At 36.5% G+C, this 25,189-nt stretch overlaps 1 protein-coding gene across 1 annotated transcript in view; it reads left to right on the plus strand.

The window, feature by feature from the left end:
• Positions 1-25,189, plus strand: part of GABRA1 (gamma-aminobutyric acid type A receptor subunit alpha1) — a gene marked incomplete at both ends in the record, with an annotated part of 56,773 nt that overhangs the window by 15,465 nt on the left and 16,119 nt on the right. Inside the window, 4 exons of the mRNA XM_084243357.1 lie at positions 2,335-2,402; positions 8,873-9,093; positions 12,049-12,131; positions 19,087-19,230. Coding sequence (XP_084099483.1) covers positions 2,335-2,402; positions 8,873-9,093; positions 12,049-12,131; positions 19,087-19,230 — 516 coding nt within the window. The remainder of the gene's footprint in view (positions 1-2,334; positions 2,403-8,872; positions 9,094-12,048; positions 12,132-19,086; positions 19,231-25,189) is intronic.

Consider the following 25,189-nt stretch of genomic DNA (forward strand, 5'->3'; position numbering starts at 1 on the left):
CACTTCACAATGCTGACACTTAACTCCTTGCACCACTAGAGAGGCTCCTTCAAGTGTCTTTAATTGTAAGAAATTAATCTATGGCACGCAGATCTCTCCTGCTGCCCGCTGCTCCCCTCAGCAGTGTACTTCGGTCCTTCTGCCTGTTCTGTTCCCCGCTCTGGCCATAGTGAATTCTCTCACCCTCCCATGCTTCTGGCTGTACCCAGTACTTGTATAAATAAATAAATAAATCTTTTAAAAAAAGAAATTAATCTATAGATAAGACTATTATTTTAAATAAGGGATATATCCAGTGCAAAGGAATTTAGGAAGAAAATATATCTATTACCTGTTGTCTTTCTTTTCGTACTTTTCATGATAATAAGTGCACATTTTATTAAATCCAAGAAAATCCCAGTGGTGCCTACTTTACTTGATCTAGAAAAGGAAAGGCTGAAAGAGAAAGCTCAAAAGCAAGCCTAATTAATACGGTAAATTCTAGCTTTTGTGACGATACCATATATTTTCAATTTATTATTTTCCGACTGAATGTCAGGCCTGAAATTTTAATAAAGTGTGAGGTATGGAGTCTTAAGGACTATCAGCTTAAACTAGGGAAAAACATAATCTAGTGAAATATATTTGGAAATGGAGTGTGTGATAGAGTGAGACAAAATCTTGGGGAACTGACTGGTAGAAAGAGTGACAAAGGGACAATGGTAAGAAGCAAAGGTGAAGATAGCTGAGCCTGATTGCTCACAACTGTTCTCCAAAGCTAGAGTAGCCACTGAATATTCAAGCTGAGGCTGGAAATGAATTCTAAGGCACATTTTATTCCCTCTCAAACTATATCTTCCATTTTGAAGTTTTTAAAGGGAAAACCCCAGATTATTGTTATGTCAATGTGCTCATTTAAGCATTCTGAAGTCAATTAAATTGCTTGCAAAAAAAAAAAAAAAAAAAAGGTGGGCCTCCCTGGTGGCACAGGTGGTTAAGCGCAGAGCTATGGAGCTGTCCACAGCCTCTGGAGCGCAGGTTTGATCCCTGCCAGCCGGAGAGATACCCACACAGCACGGCAAACCTCTTCTGTCTTGCCCACTACTCCCCTCAGCAGTGTATTTCATCAATCTGCCTGTTCTGTTTCCCTCTCTGTCTCTGGTGAATCCTCTCACCCTCCCACATATCTGGCCTGTACCCTGGTTCTTGTATGCATGAATAAATACATCTTTTTTTAAAAAAGGTAAAATATATTGCATTAGTTGTTGAATGACCTGTTTTCATATTCAAATTATTTTATCACTTGAAATCCACATTTTGTGTAGTATATAACATGAACTCTTTGAGAGAAAGTTAATACTGGAATTTGTTAACTATTTACAAGGGAATTACTGTGGGATTAAATACTGTTTATTGATTTTCAAAAGATTCACTATTGCATATACTATATGTTTTTTTTTTAATACTCAAATCTAGAGAGAAAAAGGCATGATAAATGACATTAATTTTTTAGATGCTGGACTGTTATTTCTCTGAACTGAAGTTGAAAACGACAGTCATATTTTCCTTTCTCACCTAATAAGAAAAAATTGTTTCCTTTTCTATAAGCAACATTTTTCCTTTTTTTTTTTCATTTGAGTGGCTGTATATCCTTGAAAATGTCTGTGTTGAGTTGTCACCAAGCTACAATAAATATCGTTTATTGGTTGATATATATGCCATCAGAGATCAATAAAATAAAATCCTGTTGAACTTGAAATAGAACCTATTAAATTATTTTTTAATGCCATAAGATGTTCTCATCTTCAAAACTGAAGGTATTTGTATGATTGCCAGGTTTTTCCCAGGGAGTAACAGGATAAATCAGGTACAATTTATTGCAACAAAGCAATCATTCAAAAAAAAAAAAAAACACCCTTGAGTCTTTAAAGCGTTAATAAAGCCTGCTGCAGTATATTATATACTTCCCAAGAGTAGGCTAAATACCAGGATGATCTGACAAGCTAAGCAAGAATATTTAAGTTAAAATCATATTTGTGGGCTAACCTATTTTCATTACAATGTGAAATGGCTTGGTATCATTAGGTGTGTCCATTCTTGAAAAATTCATTAAGCAGCAGCTGACTTCTCCATATAGTCTCTGCCTCTCAAAGTGGCATATTCATTCTCCATTGAAAAATACTAACTGTGAAATTTCATGTGTAAGCAGTAAATTATCAGGACTTCACAGTGGACCAATTTTAGAAATAACTAATCAAAGTCAATGAATTTCCCATTTGGTTGTGAGTGTGTGGTGGTGAGGTCTAATATGGGCTGCTGATGGACACTCACACTCCCAATTTCCTGCTTCATTAGAGCGTGTCACAGAAGTGAAGACTGACATCTTCGTCACCAGTTTCGGACCCGTTTCAGACCATGATATGGTGAGTGACACTGCATTTTTGGTTTTCTTGGAGTATTATTTAAATTTAACTTTTGAAAGAGAAATGTAGACTTAGTATTTAAGAAGCACCTTGAAACAGCTTGGATACAGTTTATGTTTTCTCAATGTAAATACTGTGCAATATGTAATTAATATATATTATATATAATATATATAATAGAAAACAGGCCTATCTATGGTTATCAACCACTATAGTATTTTTCTCCATCCCTGCAACAATTGCTTTGCCTTTATGCTTATGTTTTATAAGTCAAATAGTGCAAGTTATCTTATATTTTAGTTAAGAGGATGTGGTGATTCAAGGAGTCAGGGTTTCTGAGTAGCCAGCACTGTTATAGAACAGTCACAAACATCATCTCTGACTGTTTTTGGCTAAAAAGGAGAAGTGAGTATGAAAGCTGAGTGAATACTTGACCAGAATTAGACCAAAAAAAAAATAAATAAATAAATCAAAATAAAATACACCAGTGTGAAATGCTCAGCTCACTGCAAGACATTCATTAAATTATTACCAAGTGGCAATGAAATGAAAAAATGCCTGTTATTTACTTTTTTGAACCCAAATAAATTAACTTGAGTTTCTCTTCTAATTGATGGAAACTGGTAATTCCAAAGACCTCTACAGATATTAAACATTTCTGAACATATAATAGCCAAGCTGGTATATAAACAAAAAATCATAAAGAGACCATGAAAACACATCATTATGAACATTTCAAAAAGTTTATTGAACATGATTTTTGAAATGTCTTTCTCTTGATACCATCTTAACGTAAATGTCCTCTAATTTCATACTTGCTCAGCATGATTCCGAAGTAAAGTTACAGAAAATATTAACTTAGACCAGCATTTCCAAAGGCCTGGGAAATTCATAGTGTGCCCACTTGAAAGGGTCAAAGATCTGACAGGTCTTAAGATAAAGAAAACTGTTCAACTACATTTAATCAAGTGTTTTTAATCATATTTGTCCCAAACTACTTTTTTCTTCTTTATATTATACCTATCAACACTCTATAAGACTAGTGCTCTGTCAAAGAGACATCAGGGAATGCTGGCTTGGGGGACAATTAAATATTTTAGGTCATAAGATAGGTTATGAAATGGACCAACTTCGCAAACTAAAGTTAGCAGAGCATTCATGTGACAGCAGACTGGTAGGTAAAAATACAGATTTCTGAATGAGAACTCCTGGGTTTTTAACCCCAGCTTTTCCACATGTAAGGGTGCATTCTTGGGAAGTTACTTCAGATCTCTCTGGCTCAGTTTATTCATGTGGACAATGAGAGTAATGATATCTCCCGTGGTTATCAAAAATATTAAATGAATTAATAAATGAAAGTCACTTAAACACTTGGCATATAATAAGCATTCATTATTATGCAAGGACTAAAAATACAAATGTTGGTCATCACAGTTGATATTTCTGGCAACTTTGTCATTCTGTTGAGTCTGTACACTACTTTATTGAAACACCATGTAATATAATATCTTTTGCTACCTGGATCACTCTCTAAGAAGCCATGTGGTTCTGGCCATGTTGGAATTCAGTATTCTACAACACTCTTCTTTCACACAACTTTTCTAAATAAGAAACTTGGATAACTCCCTATCAAGTTTAAGGTCAAATCCAAGCTCCTCTACCTGTATCACATATAATCCACACATGATTTTGCCACTTCTCACTTGGTCACAATACAGACCATTTATCATTTGTGTAATTCCTATTTTTCTAAGGGGCAAAATCACTTGGGAGTTAGCAGGACTGGCAACAGGATCCAGACTGGCTGATTTCTCATCATACAACCAACAGTAACATGACTTTGAGCAAATCATACCTGTAAGGATGAAAGTGTCTAATAAATTATTATTGTAATTCCTTATGTAAGATTGTTGTGATTTTCAAATGAGATATGTAAATAAAATACAAATAGTAGTAAATAACTATTTTTTCATTATCATTTTTGCCTCTGAACCCTGTATCATGTCATGAACCTTTCGTAGAAATTTCTTCTATTTCCCACACATCTAAATCCTATATTTCCACAAAGGCCCAAATCGAGACTTGCTAAAAACACTATTTTTTATTATTCCAGTGACAAATTAACTTTCCCTTTCTGCACTCTCATTACATTTATTGACTGTAAAATGTAATTTAGCTTTTGGTCTCATATATAGCACATCTTATAGATTTACTTCTTTTATATAAATGTCCTTTTCTCCTAAAATGTCACCCAAAGTCAAAAAGACACACTTTCACAACCCTCATAGTGTTGTGCTTTGTGTGGTTACAGTAAGTGTTGAATTAGTACTTATTTGGTGATAGTTTTAGGAGTCTTAATTATCTCTAACGAATTAAGGTTTAAGGGACTCAATACCTTACACCTGCTATCCTATCTGCAGTGTGAACTTTTTGAGAAATAATAGAGAAAGGATTATGGAAAATGAAAAATAATCTTAAGTAATAAGTATATTACATAAAGTGGTTTATATCTATAGGTACGTGGGTGTCCGGAGAGTAAACACCAGAATAATCCAGATTAGCACACCCAGTCAGCAAGCAGTTTTGGCTTCTCTCTGCTGTGATGTAGAAGGTCCACATAAAACTTCTAGCAAGGAAAACAGCAGAATTTGTTAAGTCTAAAGGACAGACATCATCATCCAACATGATAAAGGCAAAAAGAAGAGGCTGAGACAGGCAAGAGATATTTCTCTTCTACATTCACCTATCAAATTAAATTATGTCTTCCGCCTCCCCTCTCCAAATGGAAGAGGAAATAGAGAGCATTCAGAAATTTTACTTTGGTAAAGCCCTTTTCTCAATGATTAAAACATCAAGAGACTGGATGAGGCAACACATACCAATACCAATATTATTCCTCCTCCTCCCCATTCCTCCTAATCATAATAATAATACAATAAAAATGATCATTTTCTCTTTCCAGAACCTAGAATAGTACCTCAAAAAAGAATAGATTCTCAATAGGAATTGTTAAGGGGCCATACAAAAAAAGCCATATGTAATCAAAAGTTTTCTCCTGAAAAGTACTTTGGCAAGCTTTTGAGTTATTTCTTCAGATTAACTGTGGTCAAAGTCACCAACGATGTCTTTTTTTTTTTTTGGTCTCAGACTACAGGTTCATACTAGAATTTTCAGTGCACCATTAACTCTATGGTTATTAAGATTTACTCTTCATATGTGGCTTTTGGTCAAATATCAGACAGAAAGAAGGACAGAGTATGTAAGTCAATGATGCTGCCTATTGCCAAAATTCCAGAACCACACAATATTTGAATTGTTCTGTCAAAGGAGCAAATTAGCTACAGGTCTGCAACTAATTTGCTATCTGAGTAGTAGAAACTGTACCTGACCACTTTGTTTTAGAAGATTAATCATCTAAACCACATGATGGGAGAATTATGCAAGAAAGAACAGTGTGATTTCAAATTAAAATTAGAGGGCAGAATGACAAAGCTATTTTTCAAGAGAGGAAAAGGTTCATAGTTGTGAGAGTGAGAATAACATATGCAATTAGTAATAATAACCATAACAACAGTCAACAACATTATTGAATGCTTATACTTTGCTAAGAGTTTTTGGATCATACTTCATTTAGTCCTTATGTCAAACATTTCAACTACATATTATTATCCACATCATCTAAAGGAGGAAAGTGACCCAGCTAGCTAAGTGTAGCAACTTGAACCCAGGCTGTGTGTCCCTAGAGACTCCATAGTTCCCAAGGCATCTGACTTCATCTGGAATAGAAAACAAAATTAGGACAACTCCCTAAACTTTATTTTAAAAACCGTTAATTGGCAATCAAACAGCACATTCCCAGGGCATTAGGTTCTGACAGAAATATCCAGGCAGCACAATCATGAGCCCTGTTTTCCACAGTGCTTGAAATGTAGTAAGTTGAAGTACACACAGATGGCAATAAAGTGCAGTGGGAACGCTGCAAGACAATATTTATTCAGGAACACAACAAATGTTCTGTCCCCATCGTCAGGATAAGACCAACATTCTCCAAGGACCTACTGTGTTGAACAGGAACACTGGGAGAAACTTTTCTATTGAGTGGGGCTGGGGCACTTAGCCTGAATGAATTTTTATCCAGAGCTTCCTGTTTGTCCAGAACACACTTCTGTGGAGCCCTCTCTTTTGCCTTCTGTTTTTGCCCTGCTTGGTTGTGATCATCTTATTTGCTTAGGTTTCCTGTTCTTCCATTCTCCCAAAGAAATAACACTTTTCATTCTCCACTACATAGATGTCTTTTATAAATTTGTATTGCTAAAGCCATAAATAGGAGAGAAATGAAAATTCCCAACGTTTACCAAGTTTCTTAATGTTTCCAACATTCTTGCAAGTTGCTCACCCCTTTCTCACTGCCACCTCCCCCACATTATAGTATAGGAACTGGGCCTTAGAGAAAATGAGACAGTTACCCATGCAAGTCAGTAGGTAGCTGGCAATTCTAGTTAGCAGGTATAGGATTTACAGCTGTAGCCATTATGCTATGGTTGTTTCCTCTACTCCCCCTTATTCCAACTCTGAAAAGGGGCTCCAGTCATCTTGTTCTAATGATTTGTGACCATGGGGCATGGTCAAGCTCTACAAGAAGCTTCTAGGAGCAAGCAAATAAATGAAGAAAATGTTTGGATTCCTCGGAATGTACACAGCTAAGACATCCTGGGAGCCTTGATTTACAAGTGACCATAGACTCCAGTGTTACCCAAGCTAAAGCAGTTCAATTGCATAGAGAACAGAGTTCATGTGGTGATTCTGGAGTGATAGAAATATCATTATCAAGCCCTATTGCATAAGCTTGTTTGTTGGGGGGAGAAAGAGAGAGAGAGAGAGAGAGCGTTCAGAGTAAATCATCTGTGGCTGTTTCCCTGGCTAGCACTGCTATTCTGTATTCCTGATTTTATCCACAGGCTCCCTCCCTTTTATTTCCTCATGGAAAATACAATTCTATGATGCACATCCTTCTCCATGAGTTTTTCTAATAGCATCTAAGTGTAAATCGTTTCTTCCTCTGTTGAATTTAACAGAGGCTTGGCATGTTTCTTAGTGAATACATAATGGGTCACATATTTCAGTGTCTTTCTTCCAGCACTTCCAGACACAGGAAATTCTAATCAACCAACAAGGCAAATTCTCTTGCCTACAAAGATAGAAGAGCATCATGTTACACTTCCTTGATTCTCTCTCAATCAGCAGTTATCACAATGCCTGGTGCATTATAAACTAACCAATATCAATGCCAAACATATGATGGAATGATGAGCCTTCATTCATCCTTTACCCAGTTTTGCTTAAACCGTGGGAAAATAAGGAAGCTTCTTTCAAGCATGAGGCACCTAGATACAGACATTATTTATTGCAGGTCCTAGAGGCATAACCATATATAAGATAAAAAAGGGGGGGGGGAAAACACAACAACAGCACTCTCATGCATCAGGGTTTAGGGGATTAAGAAAATGTAGCTGATGTTTTTCTAGTTAGTCTGCCTTCCAGTCTGAAGCATGCTAAGATTAACAAAGAATGTGGTAATTTTCACTTCAAACCACTAGGTTCCAAATTGAGTGTCAGTGTAGCAAGTACTACAAGGAAGACTGATATTACCCTTTTTCAGTTTTAGGACTTGGTAAGTCACACTGCTTGTTTTCAGATTAGCACATGTTTGTCTCTGGGTATTGCAGGAAGGAACGATGCATTTATTCAAATAAACAGATTCCCTGCTCTGAATGATGATGAGCTTCATGCATTTCTCATGTGTCTTATACACACTCACAGACACATACACTGCATACCTGCTTTCTTTTATTTTTAAACATCCAAATTTCTGGTGAAATGGATTCATTATTTACAGTCTTCATTGTGTAGAATAAAAAAAGTCTATATACATTATTTGTGGAGGGAAATGATTTAGTCAAAAAAGAAGACAGGACATCCACACTAGAAGTATGGATGACTTGGGATCAAGTAAGATTTTTAGAGTCAATGGGAGGGCTCCTGAAGACATAATGCTTTAATGCTTCTAAGTAAAACTGTCCAATTCGAACATTTTCCTGTATGTAGTAATCTCTAACATGACTTCTGCTTTTATTTGTAATATATTCTATGTCTTTGAGTGATGGTTTCTTAGAGATGGGGTTGGGATTACAGTATTGTTTTCTTTTCACTTAACTGAGGAGGTAATTGGAAGAATTTTTCTGACCAAAACATATTTCAGGCATTTAGATATTTGTAAAAAATGATTATTCAAATCTGGGAATCACCTGACACCAGTATGTACAGACAGCCACATACTGGTGTTTACTATTAGAAACCTCACCCAGCTCATATTTTGCTTCTAAAGTTGCAAAAAGTATGCATTGTCTAGGAAGCTATTTGCACTGCAAAATACAGCACAGTGAACTTTGCCATTTTCCACAATTATACAGGAGTATACAATAGATGTATTTTTCCGTCAAAGCTGGAAGGATGAAAGGTTAAAATTTAAAGGGCCCATGACGGTTCTCCGGTTAAATAACCTAATGGCGAGCAAGATCTGGACTCCAGATACCTTCTTTCACAATGGGAAGAAGTCTGTGGCACACAACATGACCATGCCCAATAAACTCCTGCGGATCACGGAGGATGGTACCTTGCTGTACACCATGAGGTAAGGAGGCTGCTTTCTCCTCCAGTGTAAGCCATAATGGGGCCAGCGGCCATGATAAGGTATTTGTTTTTCTGTTCATGATAAATAAGCCAAAATTTTATGCAAGTATTAAAATGCTAAATAAAAGGAATAGAAAAAATGAAAGAAAATGTTTACTATATATTAAATAATTCACTAGAGCACACTATCTCCATCATCCTCTAATTCAATATGAGGAAATTCTTCCTACCATAAACTTCTATATTCCTGCATTTCTGTAAGGTCTAAATTAAATTTTTAGGAGCTATATCAAGACACTTATAATTGAAAATATTTCTGTACTTAAAAGGCAAAAGAAATCATTCAAAATTCTTAAAAACAAGTTCATATCTAAGTAGGTATTTTTTCACAAGGTTTTTTTTTTTGTTGAAGTAGCATTGCATTGTAATATTACATAATTTTCAGGAGTGCATCATTAAAATAACATGTGAGGTTGATTAAGTTCACCACTACAATTCTATTCTTCACCTAAGTAAGCACTTTTTTCTTCTCTGTCAAAACACTGTTTAAGGTTAACACAGCTCACACAGCTGAGTGCCACTCCACTTATTTTCATTTATTTCTTTTTTAAAAGATTTATTTATTTATTTTTATGCATAGAAGAACTGGGGTATAGGCCAGAGGTGCAGGGGGTGAGAGGATTCACCAGAGACGGAGTGGGGTGCAGAACAGGCAGATCTACTGAAATACACTGCTGAGGGAAGCAGTGGGTGAGACAAAGAGGTCCTCTCTACCATATGTGGGGTAGCTCCCTGGCCTGGATCAAAGTCAGGCCATCATGTGGTAGCGCTGAGACACACCATTCCTACCCATTATCCTCCACCATAGTCCTCCACCACAGTCCATTGTGCTCCCTCCTCACTATACTCTAACTTTCTCCTGCTCTCCTTCTAGTAGCCTCAGTTCTACAGTCAGATTTCCAGAGTGCATTATTGGTTTGGCTTTATGTGATTCTTTATTTTGTTTCTCAGTATTCCACATACAAGTGACACATCCAGTATTTGTCTTTTTCTTCTTGACTTATTTCACTTAGTATCATCCCTTCTAGTTTCATCCATATTGTCACACATGGCAAGAGCTTTTATAGTTGAATAGTATTACATTATGTGTAATATGATATCTTCCTAATCTACTCATCTCTCTTTGGCTACTAAGTAAACCTTTTCAAGTATATGCATTTACAATATTGTTGTTAGATTGAGGATACAGATATTTTAAATTTTATTAAATCATGGACTATGCATACATTTTTGCTTGATAAAAATTTTCCCCATTTTGTGATTACTGGAAATCCTAGCATCGAGATAAGAATAAATTGTAGTTAAATGAAGGATTCATGAATCAAAGTTTTGAGTATTTTTAAAGAAAAAGATGTTTAAAATTTTTCATGATTTATAAGAAAATAACAACTGTTCAGGACTCACACTGAAGGGAAATGGTTATTTCATAGCCATATGACTTTTCAGAACTTTTTTGTTTTGTTTTGTTTTTTGGTATATCTGGCTAGCATTCAGGCCATCTACTTATTCTCTTGGTATGAAAGGCAAAATCCTCAACTTGGTATATTGTTCAGTATGGGAATGAAATGACATTTTTCCTTTGAAGAAAGATTTGAAAATATCTACTTTCTTATGCACACGTATACAAATTAAAAATAAAGAAAAAGTGATGCGAGTCACTTTAGATAGCGGGCCAAACTAGAAAAAACTTTAGTAGGATTTAAAGAACCAAAAAAGAGGAAAAGAAAGCAGAGATTCTATGAAGAATTTTGTTGAGACCTTTCCAGATTATCTAAGCAAGGCCTGTTTATATTTGAAATTTGAAATAATTTCTCCCTTGTAAAACACTCTACACATGTTTTGAAATCTAAATCCAGAATTCCTTCCTCACACTCATAGCTGACAATGTTCTGGAGAGGGATTTACATCTACTGCAAAGTTTACTGATTGATAATTTCTTGTGTGTACAGTGTTCTTCCTCAAAAACTAGCTATATATTCCATATCCCAAATGAAATTTCTCACCACATTTGCTAATTTGTTATCAGTTTCATTAATAGTTTGACATAAAAATGCAAGTTTAATCCTTAATTTATGCATTTCATACTTGCTTCCTTTTTTTTGTTTTTGTTTTACTTTCTATAAAGCCACCCTAACTGTATCTCAAGTTACTTGAGAATAGGACAATTATATTTTCTAAAAACCATTTGAGAAATGTAGGTCTAAATTTACTTATAATTCTACCAAATGAGATCAAATATTTGTCATTGAATTCCTTCCTTAGCTTTTTAAAACATAAATACACATTCCCATAAAGACTAAAGAGAAACATGACACAGTTCTGGCTTCAATTAGGCAAACTAAATAGTTGAAAAGAGTGAGATTACATATAAAGCCTTAGAGATTTTACCTTAATCTCATTCTCACTACCCTCATTCTCACAGTTCCTCTTCCACAGATTGTTTCCTTGTTTTATACATTTCTTGCTATTTTAGAGAAGGAGGCAGGGAGAGCTGAATTTAGGATCGAGAACTTCACTTTTCTTCTCTTGCTCATTTTCTAAACCAAGGATGAATTACCACTTATACAAGTATTATGTAATTAGCATCGAGTTTTATTCTCAAATGATTAGCCGTAGCTATGTACATTAGCTGATGGAATTTTTCTTTGGAAACATTAGCAATACTTGCCCATCATACTAAATCAGGAAGTCACCTATTTTCTCAAAACCAATGAACCAGTAAACCAATAGAATCCAGCCACCATTAAAAGGAATTCTTTTCCAATTCTTAACAGTTGAGTATAGTGCTACAGTCTGTGCCTATCTCCCCTGCTTCCTTAATAAATTTGCTACAGTTAATGATTCGAAGTGCCTAATCTGTAAGGGTCTTATTTGTATCCTTTCCTTAATTGCTAAGGCTGACGGTGAGAGCTGAATGCCCAATGCATTTGGAGGACTTCCCTATGGATGCCCATGCCTGCCCACTAAAATTTGGAAGCTGTGAGTAAATTCATTTTATTTTTCTTTATTCTTATGAGAGACCTAAGATTTAAGCAGGAGACCTCCAACTAGTTATGTCTGTTAGAATGATGAATAAGAGCTCTCAAGAAAGTTTAAATAGCAATTTACCACAAGTGCTGTCTATAAGTAATCATCTTTGACTTCATTTTTGATATTATTTCAGGTACAGCTTATTCCCTACCTCCTGGACTAGAAAGCATGGATTTAACTATTTTGTGGGAAAATTCCATTTTTGTTGAAGTTGTATTCACACAAAATGAGTAGAGGATGGATGCTTATACCCAATAGATATCTTCCTTTCAAGAAAACAGAGATAATTGTGTTTATTTTATATAACTACTGATATTTTGTTTCACCTCAGGAATAATTCAACCTGTTTATCACATGGAAATATTGGTAGGTCGCAAAGAACAATAATTAGTTATTTCTTAATAATGCCCATACCTAAGATGTAGCCAGAAATTCAATCTAATCACAGTCACAGAAAAGTGCTATATCCATTTGTATATACCATGAAATGCACATGTATATTAACACTTTTAAAGGTATCTTAGCTAAACCCCCTTAATAGGAACTATCTTTCTTTGTGATCTTTGAAAATAAGCTGCACACCTTAGAGGAGCCATGAGAACAGTGACTCAGAGACCTGCCCTGCTGGTTTTGACTACTAAGCATGCAAAAAGCAAGTGGGGATAATGTATTCCTGGTTTCCTACTGGGGAGTTATGTACAAGAATTGAGTCAACTGCTGGAACACCTAACCAGCTTTCTGCTCCCACTAGACAGGCAGTCTAAGTAACTATTTTGGTGAAGATATGATTCATAGAAGAAAAATAGTGGTAGTGTAGGAAGAGAGCAAGCAAAGAAAATAGCATAGGGCCTCCGGGCTCCTAGCAGCACCAGTCATGGAGAAGCAACTTCCCCTATTTATAAACCTCATTCTACACCGAAACCCGTGGATGAACTCCTTCAAAAACTGCAAGCTACACAGGTCTTTGGTGATGGACTCCCTCCTCCCAATTCTTTTCCCAACTTAATGACTTGAATGTTCTATGCCACGGACTATTACCAGTTCCAGTTTTATCAATATTTTGCATTATATGTTACTTATATGTCAGGCAGTATACAAGCCATTCATAAATGCATCAGCTCATCTAATCCGCAGAAGAACCTTAAAATTAGTAAGATCATGCATCACAGTTTGCCTGGGACAGTACTGATTTATGCCTAATGTGCTGGTATAACTATTAAAATAGTGTCCCCTTTTGCCTTCAAGAATATCTTATTTGGACAATGAGCTACAAGTTTAGTTTATTTGTCAGTAATGCAGTGAATAGAGCTGAAAGGAAAAAAAAACAGGATATTTTCATATAGTGTAAAAGTAAGTGATTGTTGGTCAATTGCTGGTTAGTTCAGTATCTTAATGAGGATATCTTGAGATGCCCTTTGATGTTCTTCCTGTTCAAAGAATGGCTACTGCAACCTCAGCCATTGCATCATTTTCAAGATAAAGAGGAATATTGGGAAAAGAAGGAAGAAATAGTGTGTGTGTGTGTATCTCCTAAATTCCTAACAGATATCTACTCACATCTCATTAATCAAAGATGTGTCATACTGCCAATGCCAACTGCAAAAAAAGCCTGAGAAGAAATATTTTTAACTGTGTACATTCTACCTGAATAAAATTGAAGGTATTTTGGGAAAGAGGAAATGGATAGTGAGTAGAAAATAAATACTGTGTCATTTAAGGAAATTGAAGTTAAAGAAAAATAAGTCAGCAGTTTTCCACCTCAGAGCCTGTACATGTGCTCTTTTCTCTACCTGGGTTACCCTTCCTTTGGTTTGTTTGTGTGTGTATGTATGTATGTATGTATGTATGTATGTGTGTGTATACATATATATATGTGTATGTGTGTGTATATGTCTATAAAACATATTTACTTCTTAAATGAAGTACCATTATTTTATATGCTTGTTAACTTTTTCACAGACAAGATTTCTTCCCTTAGGTGTTTTCACCATAGTTTTCCAGAGCACCCATAATCCTCCACCACAGACCACTGTGTTCTCCCTCCCCCTTTTCTTTCCTTTCCTCCCACTCCAGCAACCCCCACCACCATGCTGCCAACCCATGCCTCAGATCTATGATCACCTTTCAAGGGTCATTTTTAAATTGTGTCTTTCTTGTCTAATCCTTCCTTTGATATCTCTCTATTCAACATATAAGTGAAACTGTCTAATATTTATCTTTCTCCTTCTGGCTTGTTTCACTTAAGAGAATACCTTTCAACTCTTTTGGTTCTTACGTTCTTACCATGCCTACATCTTCTCTCTGCCCACATCTCAGTATAAATGGTCCTTCAGGCTGCCTTGATGAAATCTGAATTTGCATACAGGCCTACTAGTCATCTTGATCAAAATATACATTTATTTTATACCATTCGCCACAGCAATGATTATTAGTTTTACTTATTTTTAACACTTTTGTTGTCTGGAGACTGTAAAGTACATGGGAGCAGTTCTCTATTTTGTTTGGTATTTCCTACCATAAGGCTTAGTAAATGAGTATTGAATGGATAAAGATTAAAATGATCAGCTTTTAATACCCCTTCAGGTATTTTAAGTCTCAGAAGTTTTAAGTTTCAGAAAATATGGTTTCTGATCTGTAGGGAGTTAAAGGGAGAAGACTTGGCATTGAATGGGAGGCACAGACAGAACACCAAGACAAGTTACCATTGCCTGCCATTGGCATGAGAAGAGGCAGGGGTGTTTCATTTACTGTACATTTTTCTGACCTGACCTAATTAGCACATTTCAAAGATGAAGAATCTAAGACACAAGTGGGCAGAAATGTTTTGACCCAATTTTTGAAGCAAACATCTTGCCAAAATACCAGAGAATAAGCAAGAGATAAGCAAGAAGATTTTCCAACGATTTTGTAGATACTCTGTCATAAATGTTTACGAAGACTCTGAAGCAACCTTATCCATATGTTGATAAGAATTAAACTCAGAAAAGCAGATGTTTTCCTTAATATTCTCCATTAGATTCTGATTGTCAGGACTAAATTACACATTCTGCTTGTTAGGAATTAAGACTTCCCCATAAGGCCAAATAACCTGGAGACAATAGGCATGATGCAGCTGATGTCATTCAATTACTTTTTAAAGGAAAATACAAAATATGTCCTAAGAGATTTAGATTATAGTCTTTTTTGTTTTGTTTTGTTTTTATTTTTTATCTCATATATATATATATATATATATATTTACATCATTCTTCCTTTTTGTACAATGCATGCTTTCTCCTCTCAGGTGTAGTCCCCATATAATTCCCACCCCAAATTCACCTCTGAACCATCACCATAGACCCCAGTGCTCTTTCCTCCTCTGTTTTGATCCCTCTCCCTTACCCCTCTCCTGAACGGTGTCTCTGATTTACAGTTGCCTGTTAATTTTGTTTTTAAACTCATTATATATTTTTTCCTGATCCCTTGTTTGGCTTCCCTATATTCCTCCTGTAATTGAAGCCCATCCGATATTTTTTTTTCTTTCTGGCTTATTACATTGAGCATAATCCCTTCCAGCTCCATCCATGTTGCTGCGAATGACATGAGTTTATCTTTTTTGATTGCCGAGTAATACAGAGATTTAGATTATATTCTGACAATAAGATCTAAGAAAGCACAAGGTCTAGTAAGCACTTAACACATGATCATTTCCTGACTATTATCAGCACAGAGCTTTATGAACAAGGAAAGAGGGATGAGTATAAGTTTACAGGAGTTATGAAGAATAAGTAACTTTAGAAGTTATTTATGTACCAGCTTCATACAAATGGGGAAACAAAGGACCATAAAAGTGAAGAAACAGACAATTAGCAACTTCAAATCTCTAGACACCAACTTTATACCTCCATGTTGTACCACCTCTGTGCTGGCATAACCATAACCAAAACTTCTGCCTTATTTCTTAAGACTATTCTTAATCTGCTAATTTATTTGAAATCTCACATTTTTGACTATGTAGTTGAAGATGCTTTTAAACCTTGTTTTTATACTGAAGAGTCTCAAGTCACGGAAGTTTTCATAGGACCTGCTCTCCAGAGATTGAGATGAGGAACAGTGGGCTATCTCACTTATTACAAGGCCATAGGTTTCTGTCCTCTATACTGTAAAACACCAGCTTTCATCCTGTGAATTTACTCTTCACTTCAGAATATCTTCATTGAGAAAAATGAACAATTAATAATCTCCACTTTCACAACAATGTCATGAAATTTTGTACACTATGGGACTTTTATGACATTGTAAGAAAGGAAACATTAACCTTATATGAAATGAGAAGTCGATGGTGACACTTTTTTCCCCCTCTACAGCTACATCAGCAGTCATTGGAAAGGTGTAGAAAAATCGGATCCAGGCACTGTTTCTAATGGCACTGTGATACAGTAGCAAAAACTTTAGTTTGTTATGAAATGACAGGTCTAGAACTGACTTCATCACTAATTGTATGACCATCAAGTATCCCTGCTCGACTTCTGGCCACATAATGTAACAGTTTTTGCTAGTAAATCCTTACCAATAGCAGTGGGGTATAATGGCACTCTAGGTTTGTAGTTGGTTTTCCCACTAAGAAGCTTAGGCATCCTTACACAAGCCACTTCATGTTTTTGTGTCTCAGTTTACCTAACTTAAAATGAGAAAAACTACGTGATCTCTGAATTCATTCCCAAGGTAAAAAATTAATTATTCCATGTTCCCATATACTTGAGCTGTCTTCTTGAGTCAGACCCATCCATTTAAAAAATAAGAATTTATCCTGATTAAAAAACATTTCAGTGAGCACAGGTATCTGCAAATCAAAAGAATATGGCTCTCCTCAATCAAATTATAAACTTGATTTTTCAAAATCAAGTTTAAGAGCCTCTTAACAAATGAATCATTCTAGTATGTGCAATGTTGATATTTTTAAAGCCAAAGCCATGGTTACTTGATGGGAGGAAACCTTTCACATATGTGTATATCAAATCCCCCATGGTGTACACTTTAAATGTCTTACATATGTGCCAATTATACTCAATGAAAGTAAATAAAGGGACATTAATACATAAAGAATAGTACAGTGGAAAAAAGTCAAGAAGGACAACCACAGTTACAAAAAAGAAAAGTCCATGATGACGAATTCCCAATTGTCCATTTGTCACTCTTGCAAGTTTCATGAAAGAAGCAATAATGACTAAATTACTTCCCAGTGTAGTCTAACGTCTGAAAAAGTCTGTTTAAAAAGTTACCTGTAAATTGGTACCAAAAAAAGATATTGGAGCAGACAGGATACCCAAGTAATCATCAAGGTAATGCTTACTACATTTTTCTGCATCAGTTGCCCAAGAGAAAAATGTCATTTAAAGACACTTTGGGTCAGAGGGTGAGAGCAAATCTTGCAGCCTGTTTTGGGCTTCCTGCTGATGTGCATGGAAGAAAGCAGCCATCATTATATACCTTACAGTACTTGGCTTCGAGCACTCAGTACTGAACAAACACTCAGCCTGGTTACCTTGGGGTAGAGTGAGGTCAGGTAAGGATGCATTGTGACTTTTATGGGTCCTAGAGACTTTGCCTTATAGCACAATTCTCAAAAACATACACTGACATTAAAGATTATTTTAAAATTTAATGACTGTAAAGATGAACATAATCATGCTTAGATTGAATTATATATTAATTTTTGGTCTAATTTTAAAGTATATACAATATGTTTGTGGACTCTTAAAAGTATTGTGAGCCCTAGGCCCTATTTCTAGTGAAGCTGGCCAAGGAGTAGAGTTTCCATAGTGGGCCATCTTTTGCTAGCTTATATTCTTCTCAAAAACCCTAGAAGCAATTGCTTTTGCTAATGTGACAGTCTTTAGATTATTAATCTTTCTACATCTAGACATATTAAAGTATTTCCCTCATTTTAACCTCTATGAAATGGACGGTCTGTGACTAGAAATAGAAAAGCTATGGAATTCCTTCTGTTCCTTTTTACTCAGTATGCCTCCTTCCCCAACCTAAATGACTTAAAGATTATGATTATGACCTAACCTGGCATATAGAAAGATGGCTAGATTAAAAACTGGCATGGAAAATGAAAATTATTGAGAAGTGTAAGGATCTATTTGGTATAATCCTCCTCCTCCTTATCATTATTACTGTAAATATTTTTATAAAAAAGGTAATAGAAAAAGAAGTAAAATCAGATTTCCTTTAAAAATGGGTTTTCAGAAAAAAGTCCACTGTTACTTTTTTGTATTTATTATCCTTTCTGGCTCCACATAATCTGGACCCAGGCTACTGACTGTACCCTCATTTCATTGCTCATGAACTTCAGTCTCATCACATTGATCTTCCTGTTCTTCCTCAAACATTTCAAATCCTTGCCTGCCCTAGAGGAGCAAAATTCCTCTCAAGACTTTCAGATAGCCCCTCACTCCCTCATTTTTGTCATGTATTTATATAAATGGCACCTCTTCAGTGACCCTCTGAATCTCTTACCTAAAGTAGGTGCCACATTCTTCATTCTCTGCCCCCTTACCTGTTGCTTGTGACTTTAATATGCTTAAAACTACTTGAAATTATGTATTTATTTGCTTATCTGTTTTGTCCTCACAACTGCAATGCATGTTCCACAAGATCAGGGAATCTTATTTGTGATGTTCATTACTGTATTCTCAGCAAGGTACTTTGTCCTTTGTAATGTAAGAGTGCACAGATACCTGAACAAATAAGGAAAATTTGTTTTAGTTTTATCAATCTAAGGAATATGGGCTCTCCATTCCCAACCTGCCTACTGGAACCACATGGTGGAAAATATATGAAGCTGGTAGAACAGACTAACTAATTAGGAGAACCAAATGACAGGACACATGGGCCACTTTCCATTCTTTCATTTTAGATGCTTATACAAGAGCAGAAGTTGTGTATGAGTGGACCAGAGAACCAGCACGCTCAGTGGTTGTAGCAGAAGATGGGTCACGTCTAAACCAGTATGATCTTCTTGGACAAACAGTAGACTCTGGAATTGTTCAGTCTAGTACAGGTAAGTGTCATTTGGTGACTCCAGACATGGAGGAGAGTACAAAGGTTTTTTGTAAGAATTAAGTGAGGCCTTTAACAAGTGAGAGAGGGAGAGGGAGAAGGAGAGAATAAAGGAGGGGGAGAGGTGGGGGGCAATAAACTGGGAAACAGTTTAACTGGGACTAGCATAAATTCTAAAGACATGTGACCTTAAACCTTATCATTTGGTGTCCGTTGGCCACTGTTTTGTTGAATGGGTTCTATGTAATCAGTGTATAACAGCATTTAAATATATGAACTCTTAGGGAAGAATGCTTGGTTAAATCTTTATTCCTTTACCTTGCCAGTTGATCATAGTAACCATACAGGGTTGTTGGAAAAAATAAATTAAATCCATGAAAAGTACTTGTCACAGTTCCTGGCACATAAAATGTTCTTAATAAATGTTAGCTATTAATATCATCTAAGCTCCGTTTACTGTCACAATTCAATGAATCTTGGTGAATTTGTAGCAGTGAATATTATGCACAGGATGCAAAAAAAGCCAATTCCTTCTACAAATCCATTCGTATCTCCAGGATTTCCATAGCTAAAACCTGCAGAAACAGAATTGTACTACTGATCACTTCATTTTGGGATTTAAAGAAGGTGATTTGCCATCCTTCTTAGTGATTAGCTCTTTTTCCAACAAATACTCAGAACTAGATCAGACACTATTAATTTTGGAAGAGTGAGTTTCAGAATTTTAAGATTTATTTATTTATGCACACACGAGTTGGGGTGTAGATGCAGAGGGCTGGTGAGAAGATCCACCAGAGACAGAGTGGGCATCAGAACAGGCAGATCCACTGCTGAGGGGAGCAGCAGGTGGGAGAGAGAGGTCTGCTGCACCACGTGGGTTAGCTCCCTGGCCAGGTATGGAACTGGTGCTTTAGTGGCTGCCGACAGCTTCATAGTTCTTAGACTTAACCCCTTGCACCACTAGGGAGGCCCCACGAGTTCCAAAATTTTAAATGTGTGAAGTTGTTCTAAGAAAAAGGTAAGAGTTTAGTTACACAAGTATCCATTTGTGACTAACCTATGAAATGTGAGCTTAAGGCTAGAATATCAGCTTACACACCCTCATCCCAATTACATTTCATTATTTAAGACTCAGACTCTACTCTTATGGCTGTCTTTAACATTTTGAATTACTTACTTACTTTCATTTCTAAAGAAATACAAATTAGTAAAAAATAAAGGCACCAGTACTCTTTTTCTCAGAAAAAAAAATTTTTTTCTTTGATTTCAGACTTTGTACTGAGGCCATGATCATTCTCTGACAGGATCTTTTTCTTATTTTAACTTACTCACTTTAAAGCATACATGGCTACCCTAGAAGTCCAAATACTTATATTTTTTGTTTTGAAAATGGAGAATATTTTCCCTTGGCTTTATCTATATTTGAAATGCACCTGGCACAATGAAAAGGTCTTAGACTTTGCAGACGTGGTCTCAAGACCTGTCCTGATACTAAGAAGCCTTGTGTCTTTGGGAAAGTCATTTACACAATTAGGAACTCTGGTCTGTTCTAAAAATGGGCATTCTATAAATCTGCATTAAGATGAGATAATATAAAACATCAAGTAGAATGTTACATAATAGATTCTCAAAATGATAAGTAATAGTTGTTGCTATAGTCCTACAAACATTCCAGTACATACATAATATTTAAAAATTTCCTTCCTCATAATTCATGATGGAAAAGATACTAAACTCGGCAGTGTTTACTTTTTAAAAATTGAATGCTATTATAAACTGGATATTGTGGCAGGCACTAGTGATATAATGATAGACAAGGAAGAGATCTTGTTCACAAGGAATCTGAAGTCTAAGGGAAATCAAACACATAAACTATAATTATCAAAATGGGTGGTAAGTGCTGTGATTAACATTTTTGTGAGGGCAGAGACCATGTCTGTCTTGTTTCCCTATTATTTACTATAGAGGCTGAAACAGAGGATGCACTAAATAAATATTTTGAATTAATGAGTATCAAATGAATCCAGGCTAGGATAACCAAGGAAGGATTGCTGAAGGGGTTGACTTACATTTTGCTTATCTATATCAGGTGGGAGTCAAGTGTTCAGTATGCTAGGCACAGGACTTTAAGAATAATAGACACAGAACTTCTCTTCCAGAAATTCTCCTTCCATGATTATTAGAATGGAGGTTGAAGGATAGAAGGGAAGTAATCCTTCCAGTGCAGTAGCATGCATATCATAGAAGTATATGATATAAAATAATGAAGGTTGCTTGGAGGAGGGAGTGTCTGCATTATGGTTTTAGAGCTACTTTCTTTGACATGTCATTGTATCCCTTTTTGTACACCAGTATCCAAGTCTTAGTCTGATGACCTTGGAGACCTCACTGATCTTCTAAATGATTCAGCCAACTTACACTCTAGTTCTCAGAAAAGATAGAGTCATAAAATGCAGCAATGAGACAATGGTCCAACCTACACCATCAAACTGGCTATAAATCATAAGTTAGGTCTGTTGAAAGTTGTCATTCTGCACTAGAGAGGCAAGTTCATCTATACAAAATAAAACTTTTTCTTATCATCCCCATAATGGATGTGGGGGGTGGTGGTTACTAAGGAGAATAATGAACAAATTTTCAAATGGTGAGAGTTCAGTTTGATATACATTTTCAGCTTCACAATGAGACACTGAGCTACACTTCCTCTGGGTCTATTTTAGTTCATCAAAATCCACCTCAATAGATTTCCATGGGAAGAAATAGAGATATTTTGTAAGGTGTTCAATGCTATATTTCACATCTCCTTGTGGAACCCTGAAAACATGAAGATAAATGACAAAGAATGCTATTACCTCCCTGTTTCTGCCAGAAGACTAGGAATGATGGCAGGAAGGAGCACACACATTGAGAATGATTAGTAAAAGGCCTCTTCTTCCATCTTAAGATTCTCTGTGGGGAGCAAATCAATTCAAATCACCTCTCAGAAGGTTAGAAATGCCCCATGTGCCTGCCACAAGCACACCTGGAAACACACACTCACATGTTTACTAGTGTCCTCTTAAAGGTCAAAATGCTTCCAGGTCACCTAAGTGAAATAATAAGGAAAATATGAAGCTCAATCCAATACTTGGTTTAAAAAACTCACTGCAAACACATTAGAAGTACTATCCTTTCCTTGGAGGCTGCTGTCAGATTTGGGGGAAGAGGGCTTCCCTGGTGGCCCAAGGGGCCACCGCCCTATGAAGCAGTCCACAGCCTCTGCAGCATGAGTTTGATCCCCGGCCAGCCAGGGAACAACCCACATGACAAGGCAGACCTCTCCTGTCTCGCCCGCGGCTCCCCTCGGCAGTGTATTTCAGTCAGGCTGCCTGTTCTGTTCCCCACTCTGTCTCTGGTGAATCCTCTCACCCCCCCTCCCCGCATCTCTGGCCTGTACCCCAACTCTTGTATCCATAAATAAATAAATCTTTAAAAAAGATTTGGGGGAAGACAATGAGTTGAGGGCTAGTTTGAAGTACACTTTCATCTGGTAGAACAAATCCTTTTCAGGCATGTAGAGGGATGAATTCAAACAGTTTATAAATCCAACTCTCCGATCTTCCTTCATTTATCCACTTACTCCTTCAAAGATTTGCTCATTTACTAAGTTCAACAGTACAATTAAAAGTGGAGGAATAGGGCCTCCCTGGTGGCGCAGTGGTTGAGCGCTGGGTTGTGGAGCTGCCCGCAGACTCTGCAGCGCCGGTTCGATCCCCGGCCACCGGGCGAGGGTCCCACATGGCAAGGACCTCTCCTGCCGCCCGCTGCTCCCCTCAGCGGTATGCTTCGTCAGTCTGCCTGTTCTGCTCCTCCTTCTGGCTCTTGTGAATTCTCTCACCCTCCCGCGCTTCTGACTGTACCCAGTGCTTGTATAAATAAATAAACAAATCTTAAAAAAAAAAAAAAGTGGAGGAATATTATGAAGGACACACTCTCCCTGCCCTGAAGAGGCTCACAGCTGACAGTAGACACCATGTATAGGCACTGTTCTAATCCTCACACCAAAGCTAGGATGCAGTATTGTCTAATATTATTCCTATCCCCAATTTACAAATGGGATATGATTGAGCTGCAGAGAGGCTTAACAATTTTTCTAAGGTCACATAACTGGACAGTGGCAGAGATGGGATTTGGGTAGCCTAGATACAGAATACATGCTCTCAATCATGTCGTCGCACTAGTAAACGTCAAGATAGTCATGTGTGAAATGTAACAGTGTGCTACAGCAAGGACTTTAAGAGTGTGTTCTCTGGAGTTAATATGCTAGGATTGGAATGCTACTTTTACCACTAATTAACTGTGTGACCTTTGGTAAGATATTTCTATTTCATCTTTTCTCATGCACTACTAAGATAATAAGAGAATCTACTTCATGAACCACTGTGAGATTAAAATGAGAAAAGTGCATGTTAACTGCTTAGCAGAGTATCTGGCATATAAAAAATTTGCAATACATATTAGATATTACTACCACTACTACTACTGACAGTGTGAGTATGAGAGCAGCATGATGACATAAAGAGGAGGTCATTTCTGCTTGGAGCAGCAAGGAAGGCAGCTTGGAAATAGACTCCAGGCATAGTCCCTTTTGTCTCCCTACTACACTACATTATTCTGCCTAAGTAATTCTGTAAGGGAAGACCATGCAAAAGTCACAACAGTGATTGAAAGATACGAAAATCTGACTTACATGAACAAGAAAAATAATCTAGTTATTCGGTATAAAAATAACATGGTCAGAAAACAATGAGAATGTCATATGATGCTTTATAAAATACACACAAGCATGACTATTTCCAGATCCTATCAAAGGAATTTAGGTTGGATTTATTAAATAAGGTACATCTTTTTCGTGAATGACTAATTTTTATCCTTAGAACAAATGACCAAAAGAAATTGTGGGGTCCTCTTTCCTTGAGGTAGTCTTCTCTAGATGTGTTAATTTTAGATTTTAAGGAAGATTTTAAGGAAGACCCTGCAGGGTCAGCATGAATGAGGAAAGCAGCTACCTTCCCTATGAGGAAACAATGGCATTCACCAGAGGAGACTCGGGGCTTCCCTGTTCACAACCCGGTATAGGTCTCCAGAGAAATAGCTAACCATGGAAGATGAAGATGGGCTCAGGGTGAGACCTCTACATCATCTGGTCAACTTGTTCTTGTTTCTGATGAGATTCAGGTTCAGGGAGGGTAAGCTACCTAAAACTAGATCCACTGTTTTTGTATGTCTATTTCAGTACTATGTGGAGCAGATAGTAAAATACCAAACCTTCCCTCAATGATGATACTTCATTTCTCCTAGAAAAACAGTAGCATGAAGGAAAACACAAAGTCAAGAAACCTGGAAAGAAAATGACAGCTGCACACAGACGTAATGTGCACAACAATTTATTAAAGCAGTGGATGGCTAATTTCTTGAGCTGGAGGAAGAATGCATTCCTATTTTATTTTTCCACACTTGACTTGGATTTAAAAAAAAAAATCTTCATTTCTATTATTTCATTTTATCCTCACACAACACAAGAAAGAGTTAAGTAAAATACTATTAATTTTAATTGAATGAAGTCAAAGAAAGTTAAGCAAGGGCTTTACTCGTTAAGTAAGAGACATTTGAGATGGCAGAGAATGGTGCCAGGTCTACTCTGCTTTTCAAAATCATAGGCCTGTTTCTGTTCTTCCACTCTCCTCAATTTTGTATTGTAATGTATCAGAAATATTGTCACATCTAATTTACAAGCTTCCCTCAGGGTTACATGATGTGTAAGGATATTTGAATTACAATTCTCCTAGAATGCTGAATTAGAGGAAAAGAATTTGACATGCTTAGTGCATAAGCACTTGATGTCTAGACATTCTTTCAACCCAATTTAGGAAGCTGATTTTATTTTTTTGTTCAGTTTTTCTTTCATTTTTAACATTAGT

Source organism: Talpa europaea (genome assembly GCF_964194135.1).
Source record: "Talpa europaea genome assembly, chromosome: 9".
NCBI lineage: Eukaryota > Metazoa > Chordata > Mammalia > Eulipotyphla > Talpidae > Talpa > Talpa europaea.